This window comes from Magnolia sinica, chromosome 5, assembly GCF_029962835.1.
Source record: "Magnolia sinica isolate HGM2019 chromosome 5, MsV1, whole genome shotgun sequence".
NCBI lineage: Eukaryota > Viridiplantae > Streptophyta > Magnoliopsida > Magnoliales > Magnoliaceae > Magnolia > Magnolia sinica.
Window position 1 is genome coordinate 11628471 of NC_080577.1, and position 27691 is coordinate 11656161.

A 27691-nucleotide genomic window follows, 5' to 3' on the forward strand; every position below is an offset into this window, starting at 1 on the left:
TTGCTGATTGCTGAGTCGGCATTTTAGCACTTTGCCAGGCTGGAGATGAAAAGGGGGTTAGGAAAGTGCATCCAAACGCACAGCATCAACTGCTGTTTGGATTAAAACGGTGTTTAGGGCTCAAAAATCCCTTCAGAGAGTGCATCCAAATGGGCCCCAGAATTAGATTCAATAATCACCAGAACTACAATACTAATAACACCAAATTGTGATAACCATAAACCTCAACAATATCTTGAGAAAATCTAAATGGAACATAAGCAAATTCTGAAGAACATCATCAACGTTCAATTTCTTGAAATCAATTTCAGCAACTATAAAGAGTAAACTGTTGATTCAACCAAAAACTCAAAACTTAAGCCTTTACCAGACTTACTAATCCCAATGCAATACAATTATAAGTTCAAGCAGACCAAAGGAAGATCATCCCTGGCGGATTGGGTTTGCAGTCTGACCCGGGCGAGGAGGTTGTCCTGGCTTAGCCATGTCATCCTAAACAAGAAACAAACATGTAGAAACTGAAATCAATACCAAAGCGATCATAACAAAATGAAATTACAAACTGGAAAAGAAAAAAATATTGTACATATACCCTGCGTCTGAAACGTTGAGGTGGCTCGCGGTTTCGGCGTGCAGTACGGGACCTGACACGGACCACATGGGAATGGATGGCGCACGACACACAATACTGCACTTTTGCATACAGCTTTGGAAGCATGTAGCCTAAACCACATTCCAAAATGTAAAATCAAACTGAATAAAACATAAATTAAGAAGAGGAATAAGAAATGAATAAGAAAAGCTATAGAATTTAATAGTAAACATACCATCGTAGACGCAGGCTTCTTGAACATCCCTAACAGCAGCCTGTTCGACAATGTTCCGGACTAGAAATCGCTTGATTGCCTTATCCTAATCACATGGAAAAATAAAAATAAATGGAGAAGGAACTAAATACATTTTCAAGAGATCACATGCGTCCCAATGCATGGGTCTATGTGAGTAGTCCAGTCCCGACCAATCAGAGAGACCTGTCACAGCCTGGAAATGTAATTAACTTAAAATAATTAAAAGAGAGGGACTTGACAAGCACTTTGCTTGTGGCATGGTGGTTATTAGTTAGGACCAAGGTACTCAAAAACAGCTATGTAGTGGCTACAATGGTAATGGTGGAACCCATTACGCAATACAGGAGTGTAATGCCTGATCTGAAAGGAAAAAAAAGAAAAGAAAAAAAGAAGAAGACGAAGACTGTAACGGACCTGTGACATCCGTTACGTGCCCTTAACTAGCAATACAAGGCCAAAACAGGCCGCTAAGGGCCCAAATTGGGCTGATATGGGGCCAATGCTTCTTTTTTTTTTCCCCTTAAAAAAAAAATCGATCGTTACAGGGCAGTAATGGCCGTTAGGGGGGCATATCTTAACAGTCTTACAGTGGCCATTAAGCGAGCTGTTACCACTGCTGAATACCCTGGTTAGGATGCTTGGTTGAAATACACACTTGCCCAGGGTGTACGAAAGCCATACTGTATGTGAAATATAACATACAGCCACGCCAACCTGTAACTTGTACAGAGCATCAGAGCCATGCCAAAGGTGAGCCACGCCACAAAGAACAGCTGGGGTGAAAATCAGGCCTGCTCCACTCATCTATCAGGCTACAATCAAAATCAATCAAAGGCAGATATGCTGATTGAACGGTGAGACCCAACATATGAGTGGATTGGCCTGATTTTCAGGTTGGGCAATCTTCATGAAGAGGCCCATCTTCTACATGTTTGGGGTGTCCTACATACATGACAACCTGATGGAAGCAGTATTATAAAGTCGTGATGCATCGGAAAGTGAATAGTGTCCTGACGCGCCCATTCTGGGAGAGGGAACCCATGGTTTATTCATCCAGACCATTGACATCATGGGGATCACTGTAAATGGGAGATTAACCCAAAACCATCCCAGATCAGAATATCCTAGCCATCAAATCTTTAGCCTTTTTCCGTACTGTTGCCATGTATCTTTCTTACCCATCTATAGAGGTGTACACGAACCAAGCTAGCTCGGTTAGCTCGCTTGACTCGACTCAAAAAAGCTTGATTTGAATCGGTTCGAAGCTGAGTTCGAGCTGACTCGAGCTGATTTTTTGAGCTCGAAAATTAGTTCGAGCCGAGTTCGAGCTGGCCCCAACACAACTCGACTCGGATCGAACCCAGCTCGAATCCAACTCGGATCGAACCAGTTCGGTGACTCGGTTACTTTGATATTGATGTCGCTCACCAAGTGTTTGATGAAATGACTCAAAGAAGTGTGGCTGGTGGCAAGGAAGGTATGTATATGAAACCAACACCCTTTTTTTCTTGATTTTTATGTTGCTTAGAAGGTGTTTGATAAAATACCTGTAAAACCATTGCTACTGTCTCAAATACAGTGAGATTTTGAAGGTGCGGTCCAGGTGTTTGTGAAAATGCTGCAATTGCGAACTTGGCTCGATCTTGGTTCGAACTCGGCTCAAACTAGCCTGAGCTGCTGACCGAACCGAGTCGAGCTGGCCAGTCAGGCTCAAGGACCGAGCTGAGGTTAGCAAGTGGCCGAGCCGAGTCGAGCTGAGGCCAGCTTGACTTGGTTCGACTCGATGTACACCCCTACCCATCTATCAGTGCCTATGGGCATCTAGTCAGGGGTTAGGAACTTCTCATCTGGGAATCTTATTGAACAGTCCCCCCAACGCAGTAAAGAGCATAAGGGGTCGTTTGGATGGTGGTAAATGGTTTACGTTGTAAATGATTTACTAGTAAATCACTTAAAGGCTGTAAACGATTTACAGCCCATCTGTTTGGCTTTAAGTTGTAAATGACTTACTAGTAAATCATTAGTGTTTGGATAGCCTGTAAATGGTAAATGAAATCTGCTTTATAGGCTTCCATTCAAAAAAATAGAGCCGTTGCCATCTCCTCATTTGCTAGTAAATGAAATCTTGGCTTTTTGCTAGTAAATGAGAAGGAGGCTTTGCTAGTAAATCATTTACAAGTAATAAATGATTGTAAATGATTTACTAGCAAATTAGAGCATCCAAACACAAGTAGTAAATGATTTGCTAGTAAATCATTTACCACTTGCCCCATTTACCAACATCCAAACAACCCGTAAGATCAATGGTCTAGGACCAAAACATGGATCCCATTTATATATAGGTTTTGCCAACGTCCCCAACTTTACGGGGACAATAGCAACGTTTCCAAATCTTTTAAATGGCACATGGAGTGACCTATTGTCGATCTGAACCATTCATTCATTCACTACGAGCATGCCATGGTGCAAGAATCACACCAATCAGATAATTCTAACCCTCTTTGAATGGGGCCAATTTGTTACAACCTTCCATTGTACCCTCTTTGAATGGGGCCAATTTGTTACAACCTTCCATTGTTTACAAGACATATCAAATTGTAAGAATCATCAAATCAAAGTGTTACTTTAGAATCATAAGATATACAAAGTGGGATCTATCTACTAGATATTTCAAGATGATGATTGGACATATTTCGTTTCTCCCGTCAATCTTGACTGTCCATTTTCATGCCATTGATAAAAAAAAAAAAACTTAGGATCACCCGATTCGCATTATTTTTGCACCATGGCTTGCTCCTAGTTATATGAATGAATGAACGGTTAGGATCGACAAGCGGTCACTCCATGAAAGTGGTGAGGTTAGCAAAACCCTAGATATACAATCGTCCATCAGGACACAGCTTACATTCTGATGCATGCCTCTAAGCAATCATTTCCCATATGTAAATAAATGACATTTTCAAGCAAAATCGGAAGAAAAAAAATCCTGAAAGCATGAAAGAGATTAGGTGTAGCGTACAACCGATTGTAGGAGAAGAGTACCTTAGGGCAGCATTTGCCGCAGTTGGAGCAGCGGATGAAGTTAACATGGCCTCTGCCGTGCTTATTTCTTCCTCCGTTTCTCCTTTTGAATGTCTTAATAAGAGTAGAACGAATTACGAATGCAAGAACAGAAATGGAGTGGTCAGTATCAGATTTGAGGGGGGGAAATATCAAAATATGAGGAAATCCAGCACATTAGCTGCTGCTTACCATTTTAGCTACGCCTGCTGAGATTGGATTCGCGGCTCCTCCTGCAGACCGGACGTCCAAGAGGAGGTAGAAAGCAGGCGTCTCTCGATGGGTTAGGGTTTTTGTAAGGAAAGGCCTGTGATATAATACTCGGGCAGAATTTGAAGAATGGTACGCGGGCACTAATAAATTGTACAAATGGCCTGTGAGAAACTCAGATTAAAACGTCTAAATGGTGATCGCGCTTTAGATGATTTATAAAACAACAATTATACTGAACCAATGGTTTGGATGCTCGAATAATAATAATTAATGGACGGTGAACATAAAATTACATCAACGGTTCAAATTCAACAAACAGATCTTCATAACGCAAATATAAAATCAGTGAATTAATATAATTTTAGGCTTATAGACTATCAATAGTGGCTTTCATGATTTTGGACCGTCTAATTTAAGTTACACACGTGCCACATCTACAAAAACAAATGCCCATGTATCATCCTTGCCCGTGTATCATCCTTCGTAACTTTGTACAGTGCACGGTTCGAGGGCCATGGTTCAATGATCCAAACCGTTGGTTGCATGTAAAACCTAATCATACAAAAGTGGATTGTGTACCATTGCAGTGAAATTCCACTGTAGATTGCGTTTGTAAATAATAATAATAATAATAATAAAATAGAGATGTCAATGGGCCGGGCTTAGATTGGCTTTGGGCCAGAGTTTTGCTTAGATAAACCCAGCCCATTAACAGCCCTTCTGCTGATCATTTTGACTTGTTTGAGATTGGGTCTGCAACGTGCCGGGTGAGCCCACCAGCCAGCAGCCCCGACCTAATTTTTGGATGGCTTTGTACAAGTGAGGGCCACGGTGGTGTGATCTAATGCCCTGGTAACCACTTTTGATGGGAAATCTTAACGGACGGTCCATGTTCAGCCAGATAAAGGCCGGCTGAAAATTCGATAGCTAGAATATTGGGACATTCTTGGTTAATGGTTAATCCATGATTTGGCTTCAGATCAACAGCTTATATTGATGGACCATGGACCCCACTTGTCAAACTAAAAACTATCCGGGCCTGGATTGCTGGGCCAGGGAGCTCACTTGTCAATTTGAGAACTATCTCCAAAACTCATCTACGTTATATGGGATTGTGCCATTGATCTCAATTAGTTTCCAATTTCAGCAGTGGACCACACACGACTGATAGGGCTCAACCGGGCTGGGCCTATTCGAATTTTAACTTTGTTCAGCCTAGTCACGTCACACCACTAGGTGGGCCAAACAATGTTGAAGGTAGTAGTGGTGAATTTCCAATCGATCAAATGACCATGAATGCCGTATGAATCGACTTCAATGGTGATTAGCCATCCTTATGAAGGTCAGTAATGGAGGCTCGAGTGTTGTTTGGACTTTGGTCCCATCATCAGGAGGGCTATTTTAATGGATTCTGCAGCTTTAAGATTGTATGGTCGATGAAAATGTTAAGTCTTGGATTACTGTAACAATCTTGAGTATTAGTTGAATGATCAATCAAAGTAAAAATATATGAAGCATATATAGACACATAGGCTATGAAGAAGATGGTAATCCAATCAATGAGGTATGGTGTTTCTAATATTTAGGGGTAGCAATGGGCTAGGTTTGTGCAAGACCAGTGCTTGGCCTGGCTCAACACTTAATTGGACCCGGTCTGGGCTTGGTCTGAAAAATTGATGAAAACCCTATTTCCTACTTGAATGTTGCAATCTATTCCTTGATCATGTGGATCATACATGTACAAAGAAATAAACATTTTTGAGCAATGAAGCCAAGGTATGCATTTAAGATGTATGAGTTGCTGAGCTGAGGATTAAAATGGTATATTTGTAGGATATAACACATGTATGTATAAAATAGGGCCGGGGCAGATCCATGTTGGGTCGAGTTATAATGACTTAAGCTCAAGGCCGACTCTCAGGAGTTTCAACTCCCGGTCAAGGGTTCGAGTACCCATTAGGTTTGGTGAAATTCCACTAGCGTGTGTCGTGTGTAAAAAAAAAAAAAAAAAAAAAAGGCTCAAGGCCAACACTGATCGTGCCATCCATGTGAGGCTCAAACCCGACCAATGAGCCAAGCTAGTAGGTCCAAGCCCAAAGCCGGGCCAGGTTACCCGACCCATGGCTACCGTTGAATCCCATGGTCATTGGGAGGGTGATGAAGAAGATGATCACCATCCTAAGTTTGTTTCTTCCTCTCCTTATTCACCTACATGTGTAATGCTTTCACACGATGAGTGAGATTCGAGACTGAGACTTCAGATCTTTAAGTGGTAGTATCCAAATCCACGGTGTAGTTTTGAAACATGAAAACTCAACTCAACTCAACTCAATAACTAGCTGGGTTGGTTGACTCAAAAGCTTAATTTGATATGAGTCGATATTTAACAATTAAACTAGCAATTTAATCATACTAATAATAAACACTCGGAATATATGAATATATAAGTATGCAATTTAAAATTTTTAGGAAGTTGTTGGTCGAGCGATAAAAGTTACTAATTCAGTTGAGATCATGAATTCAAATTACATTTGGCTGGTATAGTAAACATGGATGATCCAGTCTGAGCCGCTGATCAATGGTTAGGAATGATTTTTGAAAGAGTTTGACAATGAAAGGCAGGCCCCACATTGATGGAGGGTTCAAAGCACATATACGACATTTTTCAGTATAAAATTATGGGTTGTCCATTTCATATATCATTGTATCTAAGTGATTTTTGGGAAGTATGGGAATCTATTTCCCATGTCATGGTTGGTCCTAATCACAGCTGGACTTCTATTATTTTTTATTTTTTTTATTTTTTTATTTTTGGGCTAGCTTGTTAGTACACACCCATGTCAGTACACACACTCAATGTCAGCCACCCCCACTAGGGATCCATACCAAGACCTCAAGTGTTGAAACCAGGTATCTCCACTCAGTCTGCTAGTTGAGTTATGGATCTGGGTGTAGCTGGACTTCTATTATAATCAATGTGAATTATTCATTTTCGTGGTCATTGTTCAAATGATTAGGATAGTCTAATCAAATAATTTTTGAGAAGGATGAGCGATCAATGGTTGGCCCACCGTGACGAGGGTTTAGATTAATGATAAGAACTTCTCTATTATAATTGGTATGGACTGTCCATTTCTTGAGTCATAGGTCAAATGATTAAAAATAATCCGATCAAAGTGACTTTTGAAAGTGGCGAGCAAATGATGGTGGGGCCCACATGATGGACATTCCAGATCATGTATAAGAGGTAGGTGATTCAAGGTGAGCCCACTGATGGGTATAGGTTAGACATTTCTATGATATAATAAATATGGATCATCTATTTCCTCAACATCAATTAGATGGTTTGAGTCATCCCATGAAAGTGAACTTATAAAAAACGCTGACGACAAAAGGTTCACCCAATTGATAGGCGATCTAGATCACAGACAAGTTTTTGCTAGTATAATAAATCTAAACCGTTCATTTCCATTAATTGTTTAGATGACAGGATCATCATATTGGAGGGGGTTTAGAGGGGATATTAGAGGTGTGGCCCACACGGTGGATGGGCAAGTTTAATCAAACATTTCTCTATTACAGTAAATATGCACCAGCTATTTTCCTAACCATTGATTGGATGTATAGAATTATCTCATCAGCTGCAATATGCATGATGTATGATGTACAGCTTAGATACATTATTAGACTAATTTTATATTATATTTGATGGCTATTGATTTAATATTTTGAATAGTATTATCCTAAAATGATTTCAAAGGGCTTAAAAAGGTTATTCTAAAATGTAATTTTGATTAGCTCAATCAAAGAGAACCTAACATAGAAAACGAATACTGGTATTTCCAATAACCACAAAACAGATGATCGATGAATCTCAACTATCCATCTCGTGGACCTCATTGTTGATGTCCCACTTCACATAAATCAAGGCTGATGCAGCGATGCAGTATTTTTGTTAAATGGACTTTTCCCTGTTAGAAAATGACAAATGGATGAGATGTCCCACTTCACAGTGGGACACTTGATTAGTGAAATAGCCTGCTTTGTATACTATGGCCCATTGGATTCTGAAATTGCCTGATCAATTGATGTACAGCGGATCACAGACACTTTCATGGCAAAGATCAACCAGAGAAGGCTTGATCAGAGTTGGAAATTTTCTAGACCATCAAAACCTTAAATCAGTTCTCTCACAACACTGGGATGAGTTGTTCGACATATTATATATGATTTTGGTATAGAAGAATGTACTTAAGCCAACCAACTATGCTAGGCCGCCCTACCAAATTTGCAAGATTCAATCACATCAATGGCCAAAAGTCTTATTTAGTTTAATTTTTAATATACATAGTAAGTTTTAGTTTGAGTATAACTTTGATCCTTCGAGTTGTTGTAAGCGTGAAGAGAGCTCGGTAGATTCTAAGTAGTATTGGGAGTTAGTTATCTCTGAGAAAGACTATGAGGGGCTGTTTGGAGCATAGGATTAGATGGGTTTAAGTGGGATGAGATTAGCATAACATCATAATTACATTGTGTTAGGAATTGTCTGTAATCCCATGGCTTGGAGCCATCCCACTTCGTGTTTGGAAGAGAAGGCCTTTGGAATGGAAACGGATTGGCTACTCACCTTGCCACTACCGGTTGGTGCTATGTGGGCTTCATCATGATGTATGTGTTTCATCCATGCCGTCCACCCAAACCCATTCTTTTGGATCATTTTTATGGTATGAGCCCAAAAATGAGTTTGATCCAAATCTCAAGTGGACTGCACAGTGTTGATTGAACGCCCACCATTAAAAACTTTTTGGGAGTCATAGAAGTTTTGGATCAAGCTAATAACTATTTTTCCCTTCATCCAAGTTTTTATGACCTAATCAACAGGTTAGATGCCAAATATTCATTACAGTTGGCCTTAGGAGACTTTTAATGGTGTAATTCAATCACTACTGTTTTCACATGGTGTGGTCCACCTGAAATTTATATCTACCTCAATTTTGTGATCAAGCCCTAAAATTATATTTCAAAATGGATAAACGGCATAGATAAAACACATATATCATGGTGGGCCTCACATAGCACCAACTAATAGGCACACGAAATCCAACGCTGGACTGCAGTACTCCCTTGCTCCAGCGCAGATTCCAAGGACGAGCTTTACAGCCCATCCCTAATGCGAGTCCAAACAGGATTTTTAAATGATCCATGAGATCTTAAACCCACGCGCCCAACGCCCCCTGATCGACCTCGTCACGTCCCTCCTGCGCAGTCAATCAATGTGGCAAACGGAGAGGAAGGCTCCAATCTCCATCACAAAATTTGGGGTTAAGCATACCTCTCAGACGTAGTTCCATGCTAAGGAACAGTTTAAACAGTCAATGGTCCACATTTAACAACAGTACATTGTTTGAACGGTTTGGATCATTCACGGAGAAATGAGATCTTCGATAATGAGCATAAAGCGACCACATTATACAATCAATGGTACACTGACCAAACGGTCAGGGTTGTCTCACCAGTCAATTTTTTGCAATGAGACAGGGTCCACCAGATGGACGATCGGGGACCCTAACAAAACAACCAAATTCCCCTTATAATGCGCACAGTGCGTAGTCTCGTTCCAGTAGAGCGTTTTGGGGGACTGAGTTTAGAACAAAACAGGGCAATGCTCATCACGCCTTATAATGCGCACAGTGCGTAGTCTCGTTCCAGTAGAGCGTTTTGGGGGACTGAGTTTAGAACAAAACAGGGCAATGCTCATCACGCCTCATATGCGTTATAGCGTTCTCCTCTTGTAATGCGCACAGTGCGTAGTCACGTCTCGGGTCCAGCGTTTTGATTTCGAGCGGCAACTCATCACGCCCCATCCCCATGCGCATTATAGTAATCCACACTTATAATGTACAGAGTGCGTATAGTCTTCCTAATCCATAGCGTTTTGGAAGCGAGAGGCCAGCACAACACAGGGCAATGCTCATCACGCCTCATGCGCATTATAGAATTTTCCACTTGAGAGAGGGAGGGAAAGAGAGAGAGAGAAATTCAATAGTTTCGGGGAATTTAAAAAACATTACATTTATGATTCCCCTTCTGAAAGATAATACGCTACGGCATCTCTCATATCTTCAAAACAATCTGCAATTTCGAGGAATTTCATCACCCTTTCGAGCTCTTGATCTCCAAGATCGTCGATGAATGGATTCACCCGCACTGCATTTCCCGGCTGAAACACATAAGCGTTTGGATTATCATCGACAATCACAGCCCGTTTCAAATCCCTCCCCAATTCCGACAAATCCTTGATGAATTTCCCTTCCATCTCTTTGCACGAATCACGGTACAGTCGGTGAGAAATCATTCCTTTCGGATCGAGCCGGTCGAGCACCAAAGACGCGTATTCCTCCAATCCTGCCGTGAACACCACAATCTCGAAACTCTTGCTGATCTCTTCCAGCAGCTTGTCGACCCCGGGCCGCTTCAAGACGTAGAAATTCAAGATCTCGCCGTCTATCATGGGACGCACGACGAAATCGTACTTTTCGGGTGGTGGGTCGGCTTTGGAGTGGATGAGCGTCTCGTCGAGGTCTAGAAAGACCGTCTTCTTCTCGGGGTACGCCGATGGAGGGAGTGGCTTTTGGGGAATCGGACAAGCCGGGGCCGGCCCTTTCTCCCCGAAGGCCTTCTTCAAGAGCCGAAATCCATCTTTCCGGCGCTTCGGCGTGCCGATGATGGTGAGTTTCGTGAAGATTTTGAGAAGACGTCGTCGGCATGTGTAGATCGATCTGTTGATCGACGAGACGACGATCGCAGAGGCTTTGGCGACGCTCTTGAGGGGCGTCTTTCTCCGGCATCCGCTGCTGCTGCGGCGATCTTTGGTGGGTTTTGTGGGAGTTCTCTTGATGCCTTTGGAGACCATTTTGGGGAATTTTTAGGGCATGAAACGGGTAGAGGTAAGAGCGAGAGGGGTGGTAGAAAATGGGGGTTTTGTATTAAAGGTATCATTTTAGTTTTTGAACGGACGATCTTGATGAGTTTAGGGGAATCTTTTTGGACGGTAGCGATCGTGTGGAGGTTTAAAGTTAGGTTCGGTGTAACGGTCCTGAAATTTGGTTCGGTACCGAAGCTAGCCGTTACGCGGTTAAGACGCTGCCATTATGTGCGTTGCTTTTCCTAGATAGAATGAACTGTATCGCCTTTCTCTATTTTCAAGAAGGGCCGGTATGTCGGTAACGGACATTATAACGGTATCTCAATAGAAATAAACTGGACTACGATCTGCGTTAGTAACATTTTTAAGTGGTGGCAGCTCATTGGCCACGAATCCGGAGCGTCCAAATAACAATTGAATGATTGTAAAGACCTTGTTTTGTCTGGCATTGATCGCATTGTTAGAAGTATTTGACGAGGTGACTCTTACAAGTCATGGGCAATTAAAGGTGGGGTCCACATGCTTAGGTTCCAATTAATAGACAAGGTTGGCGGGTGGCTAGTGGTCAGTATAGTGTGGGCCCCACCATGATGTATGTGTTTTATCTATACTATCCATTCATCTTCCTGAACATTTTAGGGTTTCATTTAAAAAATAAAGCAAATCTAAATCTAAGGTGAATTTCACCGTCAGAAAATATTAGTAATTGAATGTCCATTATTAAAAACTTCTTACCATCTTTATAATGTTTATTTGACATCCAATGAATTGATTAAGCCATACAAACCCGGATGAAAGAGAAAGAAATACAAGGTTGATCTAAAAACCTTTGTAGCCTTAAAAAACTTTTAATGATAAGCGATCTATTAACATTGTTTCTATGATCTAGTACACTTCAGATTTGTATCTGCCTCATTTTTGGGATCTTAGCATCAAGCGACCCAAAAAAATGAATGAATAACGTGGGTGAAATGCATACATCATGGTGGGACTGCATAATACCAGCCTGTGTCCCAAATGAATTATCATATGATTTATTGTATAATTGATTTCATGCATCCATTTTTTAGCAACTAATGAAATTAAATAAATAAGATCATTTTTGATCCCTAGCTAGGGGGGTGGCTAATAGTGAGGTGTGAACTGACAGTGGGGTGTACTAGCAAGCTAACAGAAAAAAATAGAACAATAAATAGGATCATTTGATCAAAGTGAGTACTGATGCACACATGTGATGAAAGGCAGGCCCATATGATGGATGATCTAGATCATTGATTGGATATTTCCCAAAGTGGACCATCCACTTTCAATATATATATATAAAATCTGGAATCATGTATTCAAAATGATTTTTTTAGTGCATATGCAATCAAAGGTGTGGCCCACATGATTGATGGTATAGAGTAATGACTTATCCTTCCTAGAATAATTAATTCATACCCTGATCAAATGGTTAAAATTCTTTGAACAAAGCAGTTCTTGAGAGCAATTAACAAACGAAGGTAGGCCCCTATGATGGATGGCCTAGATCATCCGACCATTTCTAATACAATCAATTTGGTTCATGCTTTCTCTGCCATTGCTGGATGGTTTATATAATGAAATCAAAGCAATTTTTTATGTACAATTACTCAAAAGTGGACCCCTTGTGATGGGCAATCTTTATTGATGACAAGATCTTTCATAGTGCCCATCAAAACCATCTATTGTCTTAGCCATCGATAGATGTACGGATCATCTAATCCATGCGGTTCTTAAGATGCACCAGGAATGTGGTGCATATGGAGGATGATCCAGATTGACTATTGGACTTTTCGATCATCATCAGTCAGGACCGTTCATTTTCATGGTCGTCAATTGGGCAGTTCAACCATTGGATCAAAGTGATTTTTAAGATGCATGAAAATCAAAAGTAAGTCCAACATGATGGACAATCCAGATCGATGATTGAATGTTTTCTATTGTAATTAATCTGGGCCACACTTTTTCAGCCATTAATCGAATGGATAGGAACGTCCAATGAAACTGCTTCTCGAGAGCTACAGGGAACAGAGGGTGGAGCCAACACCATAGACAGTCAAAATTGAAAAACAAACGTCTTTGCAATAGAGTTGACATCGATCATCTATATTCCTACTCATTAATTAAACGGTTAGGATCCTACTATCAAAGTGAGTCTTGAGAGGCTCGGCCAAAATTCATGAATGGACATTTTGTATAATTGATCTTCACAATCCATTCTCATAGCCAATGATCGGATGGTCAAGATCAACCTATAAAACTAACTTCTGAGTGGGATAGAAAATCAAAGTGGGGATCCATGTGATTTTTGATGGGTTTAGATGGTCTCATCAATCACCACAATCTCAATCTTTTGATTTCAAACCCACTTTTAAGGATACCAAACGCACACCATATTCTTCTCTTTCAAATAATAACTGGATTTATTTACCGAATCGATCGGTTCCGGATAAATCTCTACTAGATACTTTTGTCCCAGAATAATCTCACTCAGAAACTGGGCTAGTTCCAGTTCTCAAACAGCGAGAAAGGGGCCAGCCAACCTGGAGAAATGGGATAGCTAACGTCTGGTGGGTGAATCAACATATATTCATGGTTCCCATTCAATATACATATGTATTTCATTTATATAATGGGACTCTTTGTTGGTAAGAATATTCTATAACATTTTTTTTAATTGAACTATTTCAAACCCTTAATTATTTTTACTCTTTTTCTTATTGGGCTGAGCCTATGGCCAGACCCAGTGAAGGCTTGTTTAGTCGGATAGGATTGGGCTAAGTGAGTCCATCTGCCCATCAGGTATCCCTTTCAACCGTTTCTTGGTTTCATATATTTGTATGGTGGCTCACCTTTCTTTCATTCAAGGGTCTTTTGGGGGCCATAGATGTGGCATGTTTGGGGTTGGGAGTATCTGGTCTTGGTAAGTTTCGTAAGGCTTGGGCTTGATATGGTAGGAATGAATGGCGTCAGGGTCAGATTCGTGACTGACATCATATGTGGTCCGGACAAAATCCGGGAGTTTATCTGGTTCCGTTGATGCAGAAATAAAAATAACAATAATAACGAGCCCCATTCCGCAGCCTGCAGATTCCCGTAGTGAATTTAGTCTGGATATTGGGCAACACGGATCAAGGATCAGAACCGTTCAATAGGTAGATCCCCACATCAATAGGGCACCTTTAAAATACCCAATTGCTACAAATAATCCTAGCCATTGGATCTGTGGACAGATAATATGATAGAAGAATTAACGGTTTACCCTTTTCAAACGGTTATGAGCATCTATAATGAAAGGACAGCCCATGTCCTATCAAGGGTGGGGCCTAGCACGTGAAGTGGGTCTTCCAAATGGTCCAGCTTAGGACTGTCAGTTGGCTGGGTTGGTCCGTCCGGCTTCGGCCTGCTTTGGGCAGGGCTTGGGCTGAAAAAGCTAGGTCCAAGGGCCAGACCCGATCCAAAATTGAAGAACTGGGTTCGGGTGTCCAAGAACCCATTATCCTGGCCCACTCCCAGCCTGGCTGGTCGGTTTAAGGTTCCAAGGTCAAATTTGTCAATATCATGCTTGATTGGTCACATATAACGAGCAGCCAATATCTGGCACAAAAGGAGGGTGGCGGGGCGGGTCTAGGCCATGCAAAATCATAACTGTTCGGGCTCGGGTAGTTTTTTTTAAGAACATCACGGCCCAGGGCTATACTTGTACCTGGGCTTTACTTTGTGGCTGAGCTTGTATGGACCCGGTCCAAACCCAGCCCGCTGACAACCGTCGTCCAGCTAGCGGTCTGGATTTGGGGAGCCGATTGGGTGCAACCTGGCTTCACCCAACACAGTGCAGCCCTGACCGTGGGGTCCACCTTGAAGACATTGTATATCCACGCCATCCATCCGTTTTACTAGATCATTTTAAGGAATGAATCTAGAAATGAAGCAGATCTAATTCCAGGTGGACCACACCAGATGAAACAATGGTGATTGATCATTAAAAGATCCCGTGGGCCTTGATAAATCTAATATTTGTTAATTTTTCCCTTCATCTAAGTCTTTGTGACCTTATAAACAAGTTGGATGACAAATAAATATCTCGATGGGCCTGTAAGTTTTTAATGGTAGAAATTCAATCACCACTATTTCCAATGTGAGTCGGACACAAACAAAGCAAGCTCAAAAGCTTACCTTGGATGGGTTATCATGCCTCGACATTCGTGTATCTAGATAGGGTATTCGGGACCCGAATCTCAAGTTCGTGAGTTTTAATATATCGATATTTATTATAATCCATATGATTCAATTAAATTTAATAAATATTCAAAGTTATCTAAAAAGAAAATGCTGCTAAAATGTTTATTAAATTTAACTCTCTTAATAGTTTTTATTTTATTTTATTATTTACTTTTTTTACATCGAAATTTAGAATTTAAACTAAACCTAAATAATAAAAATTGAATTGAAATTTAAGCTAAACCTAATTTTTTAGAAAAATAAAACTAATAGTAGAGGCCCATCTACTCATTGTATTCCAGCTCTGCACCTGTGCATTTTTATAGTAGGGTGAGCATAATAGCTCAGTAGAATAATTTCTTACCCAAAATTTAATATGTTCAAATTATATAAAATTTTATAAACAATGGAGAAAAATAGAATACAAATAATAAAAGAATATGAATTTAAGCAATAGAATTGTAAAACTGTGATGTATGTGATACTTTCTATGAACTCTTATGAACAATATATATTATTTCTTACAACACTGTACCCAAGTGGATGGCCACATTGTATTAACGCCCATGCATCAGTACCTCGTGGTTATGGACTCATTTATACATTAGCTAGTCAGACTACTGCTTCAGTTATACATTTAACATATGTCTGTGCACATAATTGTACTTATACACCATACATAAAGGAGACTTCAAAGTATCTAGTGGATTGTAGAATCTTTCACCAAAGGGACACAATCGCCCTACTTATTAGCTTTAGGGTCTTACACCCAAGGGACACGATCGTCATATTTACTTATGTTACATTCAACATATTAAAATTGATCCTCAATGAATATTAGACATACATGTAATCTGAATCATTGTTTCGCAATCGAAAATATCAACGATATAAATTTTATTTCTACTTAATAATTCTAGATATAATTTTGTTGAAACTTTAATAATTAAAACATTTAAATAAAATATTATTTTACTATTATTAAATTTAGAAATTACTAATTTAATAATGTATAAGAAATTTTATTTTAATTTTTAACTTTAATTAAATTAGAATTTTTACTAAAATAATATTAAATATTAGCATAAAAATATTTATTATTTTTATTCACTAAATTTTAAAATTTAAAATTTATTTTAATTATCACATAAACTTAACAAATATATATATATATATATATATATATATATATATATATATATATAGAGAGAGAGAGAGAGAGAGAGAGAGAGAGAGAGAGAGAGTAATGCTCACACACAACTAATTGGATGTTGCATTTTCTTCCAACTACCTTTGCATTTAACGAGAAAATCACTCTTTTAGATAATACATATGTTTACATTTAGAGATTTTAGGATGCATGTCATAGTTATGTAAAGTAACATGTGTGTCAAAGATCGAGGCCATTCATCAGTTAAGACCCACTAAGGGCCCGTTTGGACGGAAGTATTAGGGTGGAGTATGTTGCAGTGGGTTGGAGTGCACATCAAACGAAGCTCTTTATTGAAAGCCAGTGGATTGTCTCCTATCCAATTGGAGTGACGATCCAGCGCCCGCATGGTGTGCACGTTTGGGCGGTCCAACGATTCCAAACGTTGTAGATGCGGAGGGTGTTTGGCCGGGCATGGGTTTTTGGTCATTTCAAATATAAGTATATTTGATGTTTCTTAAGGGTATTCTGGTCATTTCACTTGGTGGATCGCGTTGTGGACTAGATAGAGCCAATCAACGGTTGTGATTATGGGCTTTTGTGCACCGTATCTTGCGATGATGATCGATTGATACGCTGTATGGTAATGAGCAGACCGCATGAGCCGTCCATCGTACTGGCTTTGGTGCACATCCTCACTAAAAGCCTTTTAAAATAGAATTATAGGGTGGTATGAGGTCCACCAAAGCCTGTTACATAGAAATACAATCACAACCGTCAATCGGCTCTTGTAGTCCACTCATCTTGGTCTAGATCTGGTTTTCTGAAGCAACGGGATTTATGTAGGCCCACACATCACAAATCTTATATTATGATGGACACAAGATGAACTGAGCAGTAGCAAATCTATGCCGTTAGATGGATTTCATTATTTTTTAGAACTTTGATTTGCCTGTCTATTTTGTAGTTGGAGGATGATGAACAAGGTGGGCGTAGGGAGAAGGGTTTGACGGAGAAAATCAAAGAGAAATTGCCAGGTAGGCACAAGGCGACAGATGTCAGTCATCCAGGGTAAGAGGGTGTACAGGTGGGCCACGAGCAAGAGAAGAAAGGTATTTTCGGTGGGCACAAAGCGACAGATGTCAGTCATCCAGGGTATGAGGGTGTACAGGTGGGCCACGAGCAAGAGAAGAAAGGTATTGTGGGTGGGCACAAGGTGATAGATGTCAGTCATCCTAGGTCTGAGGGTGTACAGGTGGGCCACGAGCCAGAGAAGAAGGGTATCCAACACCCGATGACCAGGCGCTGTGCCGAATCCAGCAAGAGAAATCCAATCTAGCTGCCGAATCCAGCTGGATCGCTGGTGAATCCCATCGGCCTTCAATCCGTTGCCGTCTAAACACCTAAGCGACTGTACTCAGCTTCATTTTCCGTGCATTCCAACCTACTGCAACATACTCCACCCTAATACCCCCGACCAAACAGGCCCTAAGAGAAGTTATGTACCAAAAACTAAGAAACTACACTTGAGAAAAGTATGTATGTATGCTAGGGCCTGTTTTTTTAAAGAAATGAGAAATACCTGGTAGATGGTAATAATTATTTACCTCGATAGTTGCCGCACACTTCCCCGTAGCTAGTTTGACGGCTTACTTTTTTAGGTAAAAGTAACAAATATTGTAAAACATTTGTGGGTCCATCATGATGCATATCATATATCCACACCGTTCATCTATTATATCAGATAAATTTATGATATAAGCCAAAAAATGAGGCATATCCAAAGCTCAAGTGGACCACGCCATAGAAAAATGTGAATTAAATACTTACCGTTAAAAACTTTTCGGGGCTATTGTTTCTTTTGGTATGAGCCAGTTGAGTGTTAAATCTAACTCATTTTTCTCATCATATCTCAAAATGTTGTGATAAAATGGATGGACAGAACAGACATATCATATACATCGGGATAGGATCCTAAAATGGCCACTATTGCTTTTGAACAGGTTTCTAAGAAGTGAAATCCCCGTGAATATTCAAATAGGCGAAACGGTAATAATCACCCATTTCCAAGGTATTTACCTTTTCCCGGTGAAACAATGAAAATCAAACGGGCCCTTAAGTGTAGATTGTTGGACAGTTTTATTAACAACTAACACTTTCCATAAGTATTTGATATGATTGATCATAAGATCATCAAATTATTTATTTATTTTTTTGTCCTTGGCATGTTGACATGTAATTTATCTAATTCACGGATCTGATTTTGAGTTGGATGGTCCAAATCCATAATAGGTGTGTAGCCCATCCTATATTTACTCTCCCTTCTCGTGAATCCTCTTCCCAAATATTTAACATGCAGTTTGCCTGACCTTCCTTAAGGGTAACGGGGCATTGCTCTCCTAGATTTAGAAGGAAAGAGTTAATGTAGAGTAGATCCACCCCGTCTATCATGTGGGTCACCTTGTGTTTGTACATGGGCTTACAGTTAAGGTAGATTCAACCCTAGATTGGACTACACCATAGTAAGTAGTTAAGATAGAAAGTCCCACCATTAAAATCAACCAAATTGTGTTTGGCCTACTTACTTGTATATTTGGTTGTTTTTGTGTTTTAAAAAAGTAATTCTTGGGCTGGGCCAACCTATTAGACGGATTGGATGTCATATTTACGCAAAAGGTTGGATGGTAGGTACCGGCTGGTCACTAAACAGTACTCCAGCCCGACGAACTTGGACTTTTTAAAAATTGGAAAAAAGAATTTCGCCAGACGGCCTATTTTGATTTTTTATTTTTTATTTTTGGATTAATTACCTAAATAACCCCACTTCTCTTCCAAGCATTATGAGCATTAATTATAATATTAAATTACGCCAAGCAGTAGTGTCTTGGGAAAAGGAACCACAAGGGCTCCCACCTCTGATTTTTATGGGCCCACTCTGACATTTATGTGAGATCCACTCCACCCATTAGATGTGTAATCCAGTGATAAACCTAGAGCCAATAAATCAGGCTAACCCGTGATTCATATGGGCCACACCAATGGGAACAATTAGGAGGGAGACAACCATTCTTGATTTTTACAGGGCATATCATGACGAAACTGTGAAATAAGCCGACCTTGCTCGAACTTGGATGGGTTCACCTTAACTTGGCTTGGATAATCAAACCAATCTCAAGCTAGTATAATTTAGACTAAACCAAGCTCAAACATTGGGCCAGACTCGAAGCACGGCTCGTGTAAAGCATTCACAGGGTATCATATATACAAGCCTAACTAAATTTGGGTCAATCTCCATTCGGCTCACCTCGTGTACAGCCCTAGGTGCCGTCGACCTTATATTTGGATCTTGGGCTCAAGACTTAAAATAAACTATTAAAAAGAATGGATGACGTGGATGTACAATACATTACATCAACGTGGCCCTACGTGTTGGGTGAGGCCGGAGCCGCACATAATCTGATGTACGGATTTTACGTCATTCGGATGAATATAATAGTTTGATACTTTGGCGGACGCTGATGCTTGATGCTCAGGCATCCGGAAATTCTAGACGTGGCATATATCAACTCAAATCAAATCGAATAAATTATGAAACCTTTTCACTAATTCAGAATTCCAAAATCAGGCTCATTGAGAAATCCTAATCTCCAAGGACACTTGATTATTGAATTAGGTCCATCAGATTTATTTCATTTTTAGTTGTCCAACAAATGCCCATCAATCCTATATTCAGATAATTAAATAATTATAATTTCACTTCATTATACACCTAAACTGAGGAAAATAATTTGGACAATTTTATCTGAATTACTTGAATGACACGTAAGCAGATTCTAAGTAATTTATAAGTGCTAGAGTATCAAAGAAATGAACGGATAAGTAAGAAAGGCGTGCCAGCGTCCAAGCAAAGCGACAGCTGCTCCGTTTGTCCTTAATTAACAATGTTAAACAACTCACGTGTATGATGAGACCGGCTCGTGTGTGATCCACAAAGTGTTGGTTCAATTAGGAGTGTACACAGTTCGGTTTGATCTGATTCTGGGGTGAAATCGGAGCTGAACTGTTCCCAACGATTCCAAGAAAAGTAGAACCGGAACAGAACATTTACACCCTAGAACTTAATTGGAACCGGACAGTAAAAAACTGATTCAGTTCTGATTTGAGCATACGGTCCTGGGCTTTTTATAATCCAACCCAATTCCATGGCTTTTTTAATAATCCAGCTTAAGCTCCTCTACCGAAAATTTTCATAGAGAGTAATCTCGTTGTGGTTTGTTTGTATGACACTTGTGTTCCCAAAATAATTTTATTGTTAATGTTTAATGGTGTTGTGATCCATTTGACGACTGGTTTAGATTTTTATATTTAATAAAGTAATAATAAAATTTAAACATTTATTGACCAAGCGGTCCAATCTCAGGTTCAAATTGAACCAGGATTCGGTTCTATGATTTGGCTTGCAGTCTGGTTTAGTTCTATAAAACCCCAAATTGAGAGCCGAATCGAACTGATTAATTCTTTAATTTTCGGAACCAGAATCAGAACTAAACCAAACCGTGCGGCTTGATTGATTCCAGTCTAGTTTACCGATTCTACCAGCTCCATGTGCACCCTTAGATTCAATGCATACAGAAGTTGGCGAAGATGATGATATGGTGGGTTGCACATGTAAACCAAATATGAACCGTTGGCTCATCTCTTAAACCATTCATTTCTTTGTACATGCTTAGACCATCTAATGATCATATAGGCTTCGTATTTTAGACATGCCATCTAATTTTATACGCCAGTTGTCGATATTTGTGGTTTCTTATCCAAATATGGGTTCAAACACAGGTCTACCCGTCAAGAAGGTTGGGTTTAAGTCTCACTTGGTAGGATCAAGTTAACTTTTGGTCTAATTAAGTTCAAACCAGGCTTATTAATTGGGGCATGGTTGAAACTAGGTTGGGATTGGGTCCACCTAACTTTGATGGTATTATTTATGTATTAAAAATATATTGATTATTCTAGTAATAGGATAAAATTTCATAAGCCATGCACATGTAAAAGAATCCATCATGTCAACGTGGCATGCTTGTGAGATTCAATCTATCTACAGAGCAGCCTAGGAAAAGCTCTTGTTTGACTCAAATTCAACTAGAAACTCATACAGGTTAGGTACTTGAACCCAACTGGGTTTGGTTCTAAAAAATGAGATCCGGACCAGCAAGATCGAAGCCTGTTTATGCCAGATTGGTATTACGGAATTTGACCCTAACCAAATCCGTTGACAGCCCCATACTCTGATTAATCTAGCCCATTGATAGCCCTAGCCTTTCAGGAAGGTAAATGGGTTGTTATTTTGGGTCGCATTGGTTGGAATTGCTAACGAGATCCAATATTGTCTTTTGGTTACTGAAAAAAAAAATTCTATTTGAGTTGCCCTATCTGATTAAGGCACATATCTATGGTTTGTCCACGACCATTGCTTGGATAATGGTGTCCATTTCAATAAAACTAAAGACAATTGTAAAAAAAAAAAAAGTAAACCACTTGTATACAAGGTGACTAATACAAAATTAATTTTTGCTCATTTTTTGTTTAGTACATTGATTAGTAGCTATCTTTTGTGTATATACATGCATATGTGTTGCGTGACTCATAGCATACACGTAGACAAAGTATAATTGAAATCAGTTATCTTCAATTACCTCACATGTGTCACATATAAGTCTAATAATTAATGAATTTGCATGAAACTTGCTCAAGCCAACTTAACCAGATTTTGAGCAGTCTGTGCAAGTTTGTTAATTGGTGTGACATAGTCCTGTCATAAAATGGTACTCAGCCATGATAATTATAATAAATCCATTGAAATATGTATTTTGAATTATTTTTAAATTATTTTTTTATCATACATTAAAATTATGTATTTCATTTACCTCCAATTTTATTTATTTTTGAATTTACACGGTTAAACAATATTTGAAAACCGAATGCACTTAAGTGTTGCAATTGAATACTTTTTCATTCCACGTTAGGCTTCCGAGAGACATTCTTATCTAAACAAATGTATTAAGAGCACCGTATTAATAGAAAATTGAAGGTAATCAAATAGGCCTGAGACTTAGCTTGGCTTGGCTTGATTTGACAGATAAATAAATTGGATCCCAGGAGCTGAACCTAGATATGGATCCAGACCCACGTTTGAATTCGATAAGGTCTGACAGTCGTCAAATCGATCCAACCCATTGAGTGCTTATATTCGACCAACATCAGATCGAAGGTTCCATGTGGCGTCCACCCCAGCCGTCCATTGTCCACTTATTCGACATTGGAAAGACGTGAAAAACCGACCGGATAGAGAAAGAAAAAGGTGGGCCATTCACGGGTTCCTCACATGCCTTTACAAGACTGATGATAAACACGATTTTCCACCGAAAAGGCGTTTCAAAAAGCAATGTGCATGGATTGATTTGGACCAACCAACTGATTTCCTCCCATTTCTCCTCGAACATAACTGGATAACTGGATATGCATGCCTACTTAAAATCACGGGTCCGTTTTGCCACGTGGCAACTCCAGATCACCATCACGTGTTACCCGAGGAGGCCCACATCCAGAGCTAGTCTAATGATCAGAACCGTCCATCCTCAGGGAGTCACGCTGAAAAGATTATCACAGCCCATTAGATCATGGAGTTTAACATATACTGCTGAACAACTTTCTTCCCAAAGATCTACATTCGACTATACTTCTCAGCGGTCAGCATCATCCGTTTAGCATATTTATCTTACACTCAGAGATCTAGATTACTGCCTTCAAAATGGACGGTTCTGATCATTGGATTATGTTTGGAAGTAGCCTCAATGGGATAAACATGACCGAAGCAAAGCGAATTGCCAAAAGTCGATGAGAAATCCATGTAAACACGAGAGATGTGATGTCGTATGAAGAAGGAATCGTCAAAGATAGCAGATGATGGAAAGAGTTTTTGAAATTTAAAAATAAAGAGAGCTTTGATACTCTGGCGGACTACAATGGATAGTACACAGGTATTTAGACATTGCATTTCTTACCATAGAGTCCGAATTATGGGTCCCATCTTAGACGTATTACATTCCAAAAATTAAGCTTATTTGATTATCTAACTTTACATTAATTGGATGGTTAGAAATGAATAAAATCCGGTGGATCCCATTTCAACAACCTAAGCATCCGTGAATCAGATTTTAAGATGGTTCAAGCAATCTGATATTGGGACCGTGGCTTAGCAGCATTGGCTAAGTTTAGTTGGATTTAATTGCTCAAAACGTGTATAATTTTTGAATGCCCGTGTATCAAGCGTGATGCTCTGCCAGACCAACAAACAACTCCACTTTCAAATATTACTATTTTCATTTGAGGAAGTCAACACGGGCGCCCAATGGTAAAGAAGGGTCACGGCATCCTCGTTGCATGTTTACTTTAATCCCTGCCGTACGACTTTTCCACACTTCAAATGTATGAATGTAGGAGGTGGTGGAGTTGGACGAATTGTTCAGTCACGTGGGGCCTATTGTTCTGTGAAAAATAAATGTTGATCTGGTAGGCCCCACCTAGGAGACCACCCAGATGGTAGGATTTCAACCCTTTCTACAAATAGATAGTAATATATAAACTATGGCACCGGCCTACGTTTAAAAGAGAAAAGGACCAATCCAACAGGGAGACTTCCATATGTGTCCCCATCGAAGTTGTGGACCACCGATCAACGGAGGTCGAACGTGCATGAAATGCCGCTGGTCAGCAAGCACTATGCTTCCATGATGGCTATAATGACCTTACAATTCCTCAGAAAGTGAAAGGGGGATGATAAATAAAGAAATGTTGCAGACCTGCTCTTAGTTGCATCAGTTCACTTAGAAAGTTCAATTGATTGATCTGAACTGTCCATTAAGTTCTGAACACATTTATATGGATGCCAGAATTTTTTCCCCTACTGATTAGATATCCAATCCGACCTTGGTTTGGCTTTATTTCTTACAACCATCCTTTTTCCAAGCGATGGTTGGGATGGCTACGATCGCCAAACAAAAGTGCGTCTGTAGAATGATAAGCAATCCATGATGATTACTAACAAATAGATGGATAAAATTGTTGATTGGACCTTTTTTTGTGTGTAAATGGTCTTAACCGTCCGTATCAAAGACCTTGGATCGATGGTTAATATTTGTCGGATTGATGTGATGGTTGAATGGGTACCCATGAAATGTGAGCTGAACCCAATGAACAGTCCAGATCAATGGATTGGACAATCCAAGTGTCCCAATGCAACTAAATGCACCATAATTGATCTGAGAGCACTGGAGCATTTCTCCACTAAATGTATTATACCATGCTCGGTATGGGCAGGACCGGGCGGTTTACTGGTGGGCCCCCCTTCAGGAAATGACCATCCTTTGATATCTTCTGTATCTGATGGTCATGAATTTTGTGGATCGCCTGCCGAGGTGATTCGGTGCGTCTCCCATCCACCATGGGCCCACCATTTGAACACAAACACATCCTTCGATCCAAAACCATATGCAGGAGCATGTTGACCACATCTAGACGGTTCAAGACATTGGCCCGCCCTTCCATGCAGTGACCAGGATCAGCGCTTAAAACTGTACTGAATTATCCTAGCCGTCCAATTTGAGGACCTTTGCGTGTCGAAGTTCAACTATTGGCCACTGACAGAATAGTTAGGATGGTTCGATTGCTGTGACTATTGCAATATAAACTCTCCAAATTAGCGCCCACCAAATGGACGGTCCAGATCTCATCATGTGTACTGCTATGTATTTTTGGACCAAGAGTAAAGAAGACTTCCACCAAAAAAGGAAGAAATTTTTATTTTTTTAAAGGGAATCTTATGGATTTGGCCAGCTAAATTCAGTTTTTTCTAGACGAGGTTTGCAAAGTCCACGCGCGTGTAGGGACCTGGCATTCTATGTAAGCACACGTGCCAACATGGCACAGTGTTTAAATCTAGCTTTTCGTGAGATGGGAATGGGACACACTTATTGGATCTACGGACTAAAAAAAATTAGGCTGCTTCAGTCTTCAAAAAACAAGGATCGGATCGTGGACAACCAAGCTCGGTGGGCCCACCATATTGGGTTGCGTGTGCAAATTACAATCTGTCAATTCTGGAATAACCCTCGTGATCACCGTGAATACAACGTATCAACGTCATAAAATAATAATAATAAACAAATAAATAAAAACTCAACGTCATAAAATAATAATAAATAAATAAAAACTCAACGTCATGAGATAAAAATAAAAAAATAAATTGAAATGAGCTAGAATAATGAGAATGATGGCTTACTTGTAAGTTCGCATGGTGTAGCCTGCTTGAGTTTTGGACTAGATTTAAGCGAGTTTCGGTATCTTTTCTTGATGCTGGTGAGTTACACTTGGCGAAATCGAAAGTGAAATTCAAGGGGGATGATTGACTCACACACGGACGCGGATATTTGTATCTACAGTTTATCTGAGCGGTAATAACCCTATGAACGGTTTGGATATCATGTAAACATCATGGGCGGCTGCAGGAAGATTTCAACGGTGGAAGTTTCCGTTCCTACTGTTTTGTGTGGTGTGGCCTAAAAAGCTTTGGATCTGCCTGATTTTTATTTTTTTAAATTATTGTGATCTTTCAAAACTGATGGACGGAGTGGATCTGTGAGAGGCATCTTCGTGGGATCCACGCAACTTCCGACTACAGCAAGCGTCCCTCACACACGAATCAATGGTTAGCGTCCCATTCCATTGCTTCCTATGGTGTGGCTCCTTTGAGTAATGGATTTTGCTGATTTTTTTTTTTTTTTGTCTGGAGGGGCTAACATCAGAGAAAAAACTGATGGATGGAGTAGATTTTAAAACATATGATGGCTCCATGGGGAATGAGTGGTTTATGCTAGAGCAGCCGTTGGAGACAATTTGGGTTGGAACTATGTAAGAGACAAACGGACAGCTAAATCCATTTTATTTTCCTTATCACCCATATGTTTTGTACAGAATGGCCCACTTGCACACGTGTGGATGGGCTGGGCTCCCTATGCTGGTTGTCTTTAGAGAATTTGGAAATGTACTATCTAGTCAAGCTATTGGTTGAGAAATGAAAATAAGTCTTTGGAGATTTTGGAAATGTATTATCTAGTCAAGCCATTGGTTGAGAAATGAGAAAAAAAAAAAAAAAAAGGGTGAGCGAATAAGGAGAAAATGACAGGAATCCCCAAATCACTTGTTCGCTTAAGCAAGGATGATGTACGGTTTTTAAGTATGGTTGCTTACCAACCACATTGGCCCAAATATACATTAAAACGGAAAATACATAGAAGTGGGCCCCACCTTATTTGGCAAAGCCAGCTAGATTTTAGTTTAACATGCATGAGGTTTGACTTTGGGTCCCTCAAAACATAGATGATGTATGTGTTTTATCTAAGTTGCTCATCCAATTTGCGTGAAATTTCTAAACATGAGCTAAGAAAGGAAATGAACCCAAGCTAAAGAGGACCACGCATAAGAAATAGTGTGAATTAAACACTTGCTATGAATCAAAATTTTTTGAAGGTAATAGAAGTTTTGGATCAAACTAATATTTATGTTTTCCTTTAATCATGATGATGTTATGACCAGGTTAGATGGAAAATAAATATTATACCGGTCTACCGAAGGTTTTAATAGTGGCATCATCAACCCTCATGCCATAAAATAAGTTGAAAAAATTGGTAATCAGCGTGGATAAAATAAATGAGTTCAAATACTTAGCCTGTGGCAAGCCTAAATATTTTGTTTGTTGTAATGTAATTGATCTTGGTCCATATCATCATTAACATTGTTAACACTGCATAAAATTTCCACTTGTAATAAGTAGAGGATCCAAATTCAAAACATATACATTACAATGGGCCCCACAAAATTAGGTAAGAGGTCACCGGACAATTGACGTCTCAAAATTCAGTAGTGCCTATGACTTTATGGTTAAAAAGAAACTGCATCAACGGTCTGCATCAAGGGAATGGGGGAAAGGATTGAATTGAGTGGAACTTTCCAATTTGAGAGATTCTACATCGGATATTATTTTTGCTTTCAGGGATTCTATGATCATACATTGACCATGGATCGAGAGTCCAAATGTGGACCGTAGATGTCCTAAAAAACATATCTAATTATATGATCGTAACCATTCAAATATAGGCATGCAAAATGGATACTTATATTCAAGATGGTCTTATCATA

General features: G+C 39.7%; 2 protein-coding genes across 2 annotated transcripts; both read right to left on the reverse strand.

Annotated features, from left to right (window-relative positions):
- Positions 1-206: 206 nt before the first annotated feature.
- On the reverse strand, positions 207-4287 carry LOC131245443 (small ribosomal subunit protein eS26y-like). The gene is made up of 5 exons (XM_058244921.1): positions 4101-4287; positions 3891-3983; positions 828-912; positions 593-723; positions 207-492 (listed from the first exon to the last, which is right to left on the reverse strand). The coding sequence occupies exons 1-5, from the start codon at positions 4101-4103 to the stop codon at positions 424-426; spliced, it is 381 nt and encodes a 126-aa protein (XP_058100904.1). The 5' UTR covers positions 4104-4287; the 3' UTR covers positions 207-423.
- A 5858-nt stretch (positions 4288-10145) lies between these two features.
- Positions 10146-11129, reverse strand: LOC131245444 (uncharacterized). Its single transcript, XM_058244922.1, has one exon. It carries the CDS (start codon positions 11032-11034, stop codon positions 10195-10197), a length of 840 nt encoding a protein of 279 aa, XP_058100905.1. The 5' UTR covers positions 11035-11129; the 3' UTR covers positions 10146-10194.
- Positions 11130-27691: the final 16562 nt, after the last annotated feature.

Excerpts from the sequence above, each read along its gene's own strand:
- LOC131245444 (XM_058244922.1), bottom strand. The coding sequence starts at position 11,034 with ATGGTCTCCAAAGGCATCAAGAGAACTCCCACAAAACCCACCAAAGAT.
- LOC131245443 (XM_058244921.1), bottom strand. Across the intron at positions 724-827 it reads AGAAGCCTGCGTCTACGATG|GCTACATGCTTCCAAAGCTG; the intron begins GTATGTTTACTA and ends AATGTGGTTTAG. Across the intron at positions 493-592 it reads CTCAACGTTTCAGACGCAGG|GATGACATGGCTAAGCCAGG; the intron begins GTATATGTACAA and ends TTTCTTGTTTAG.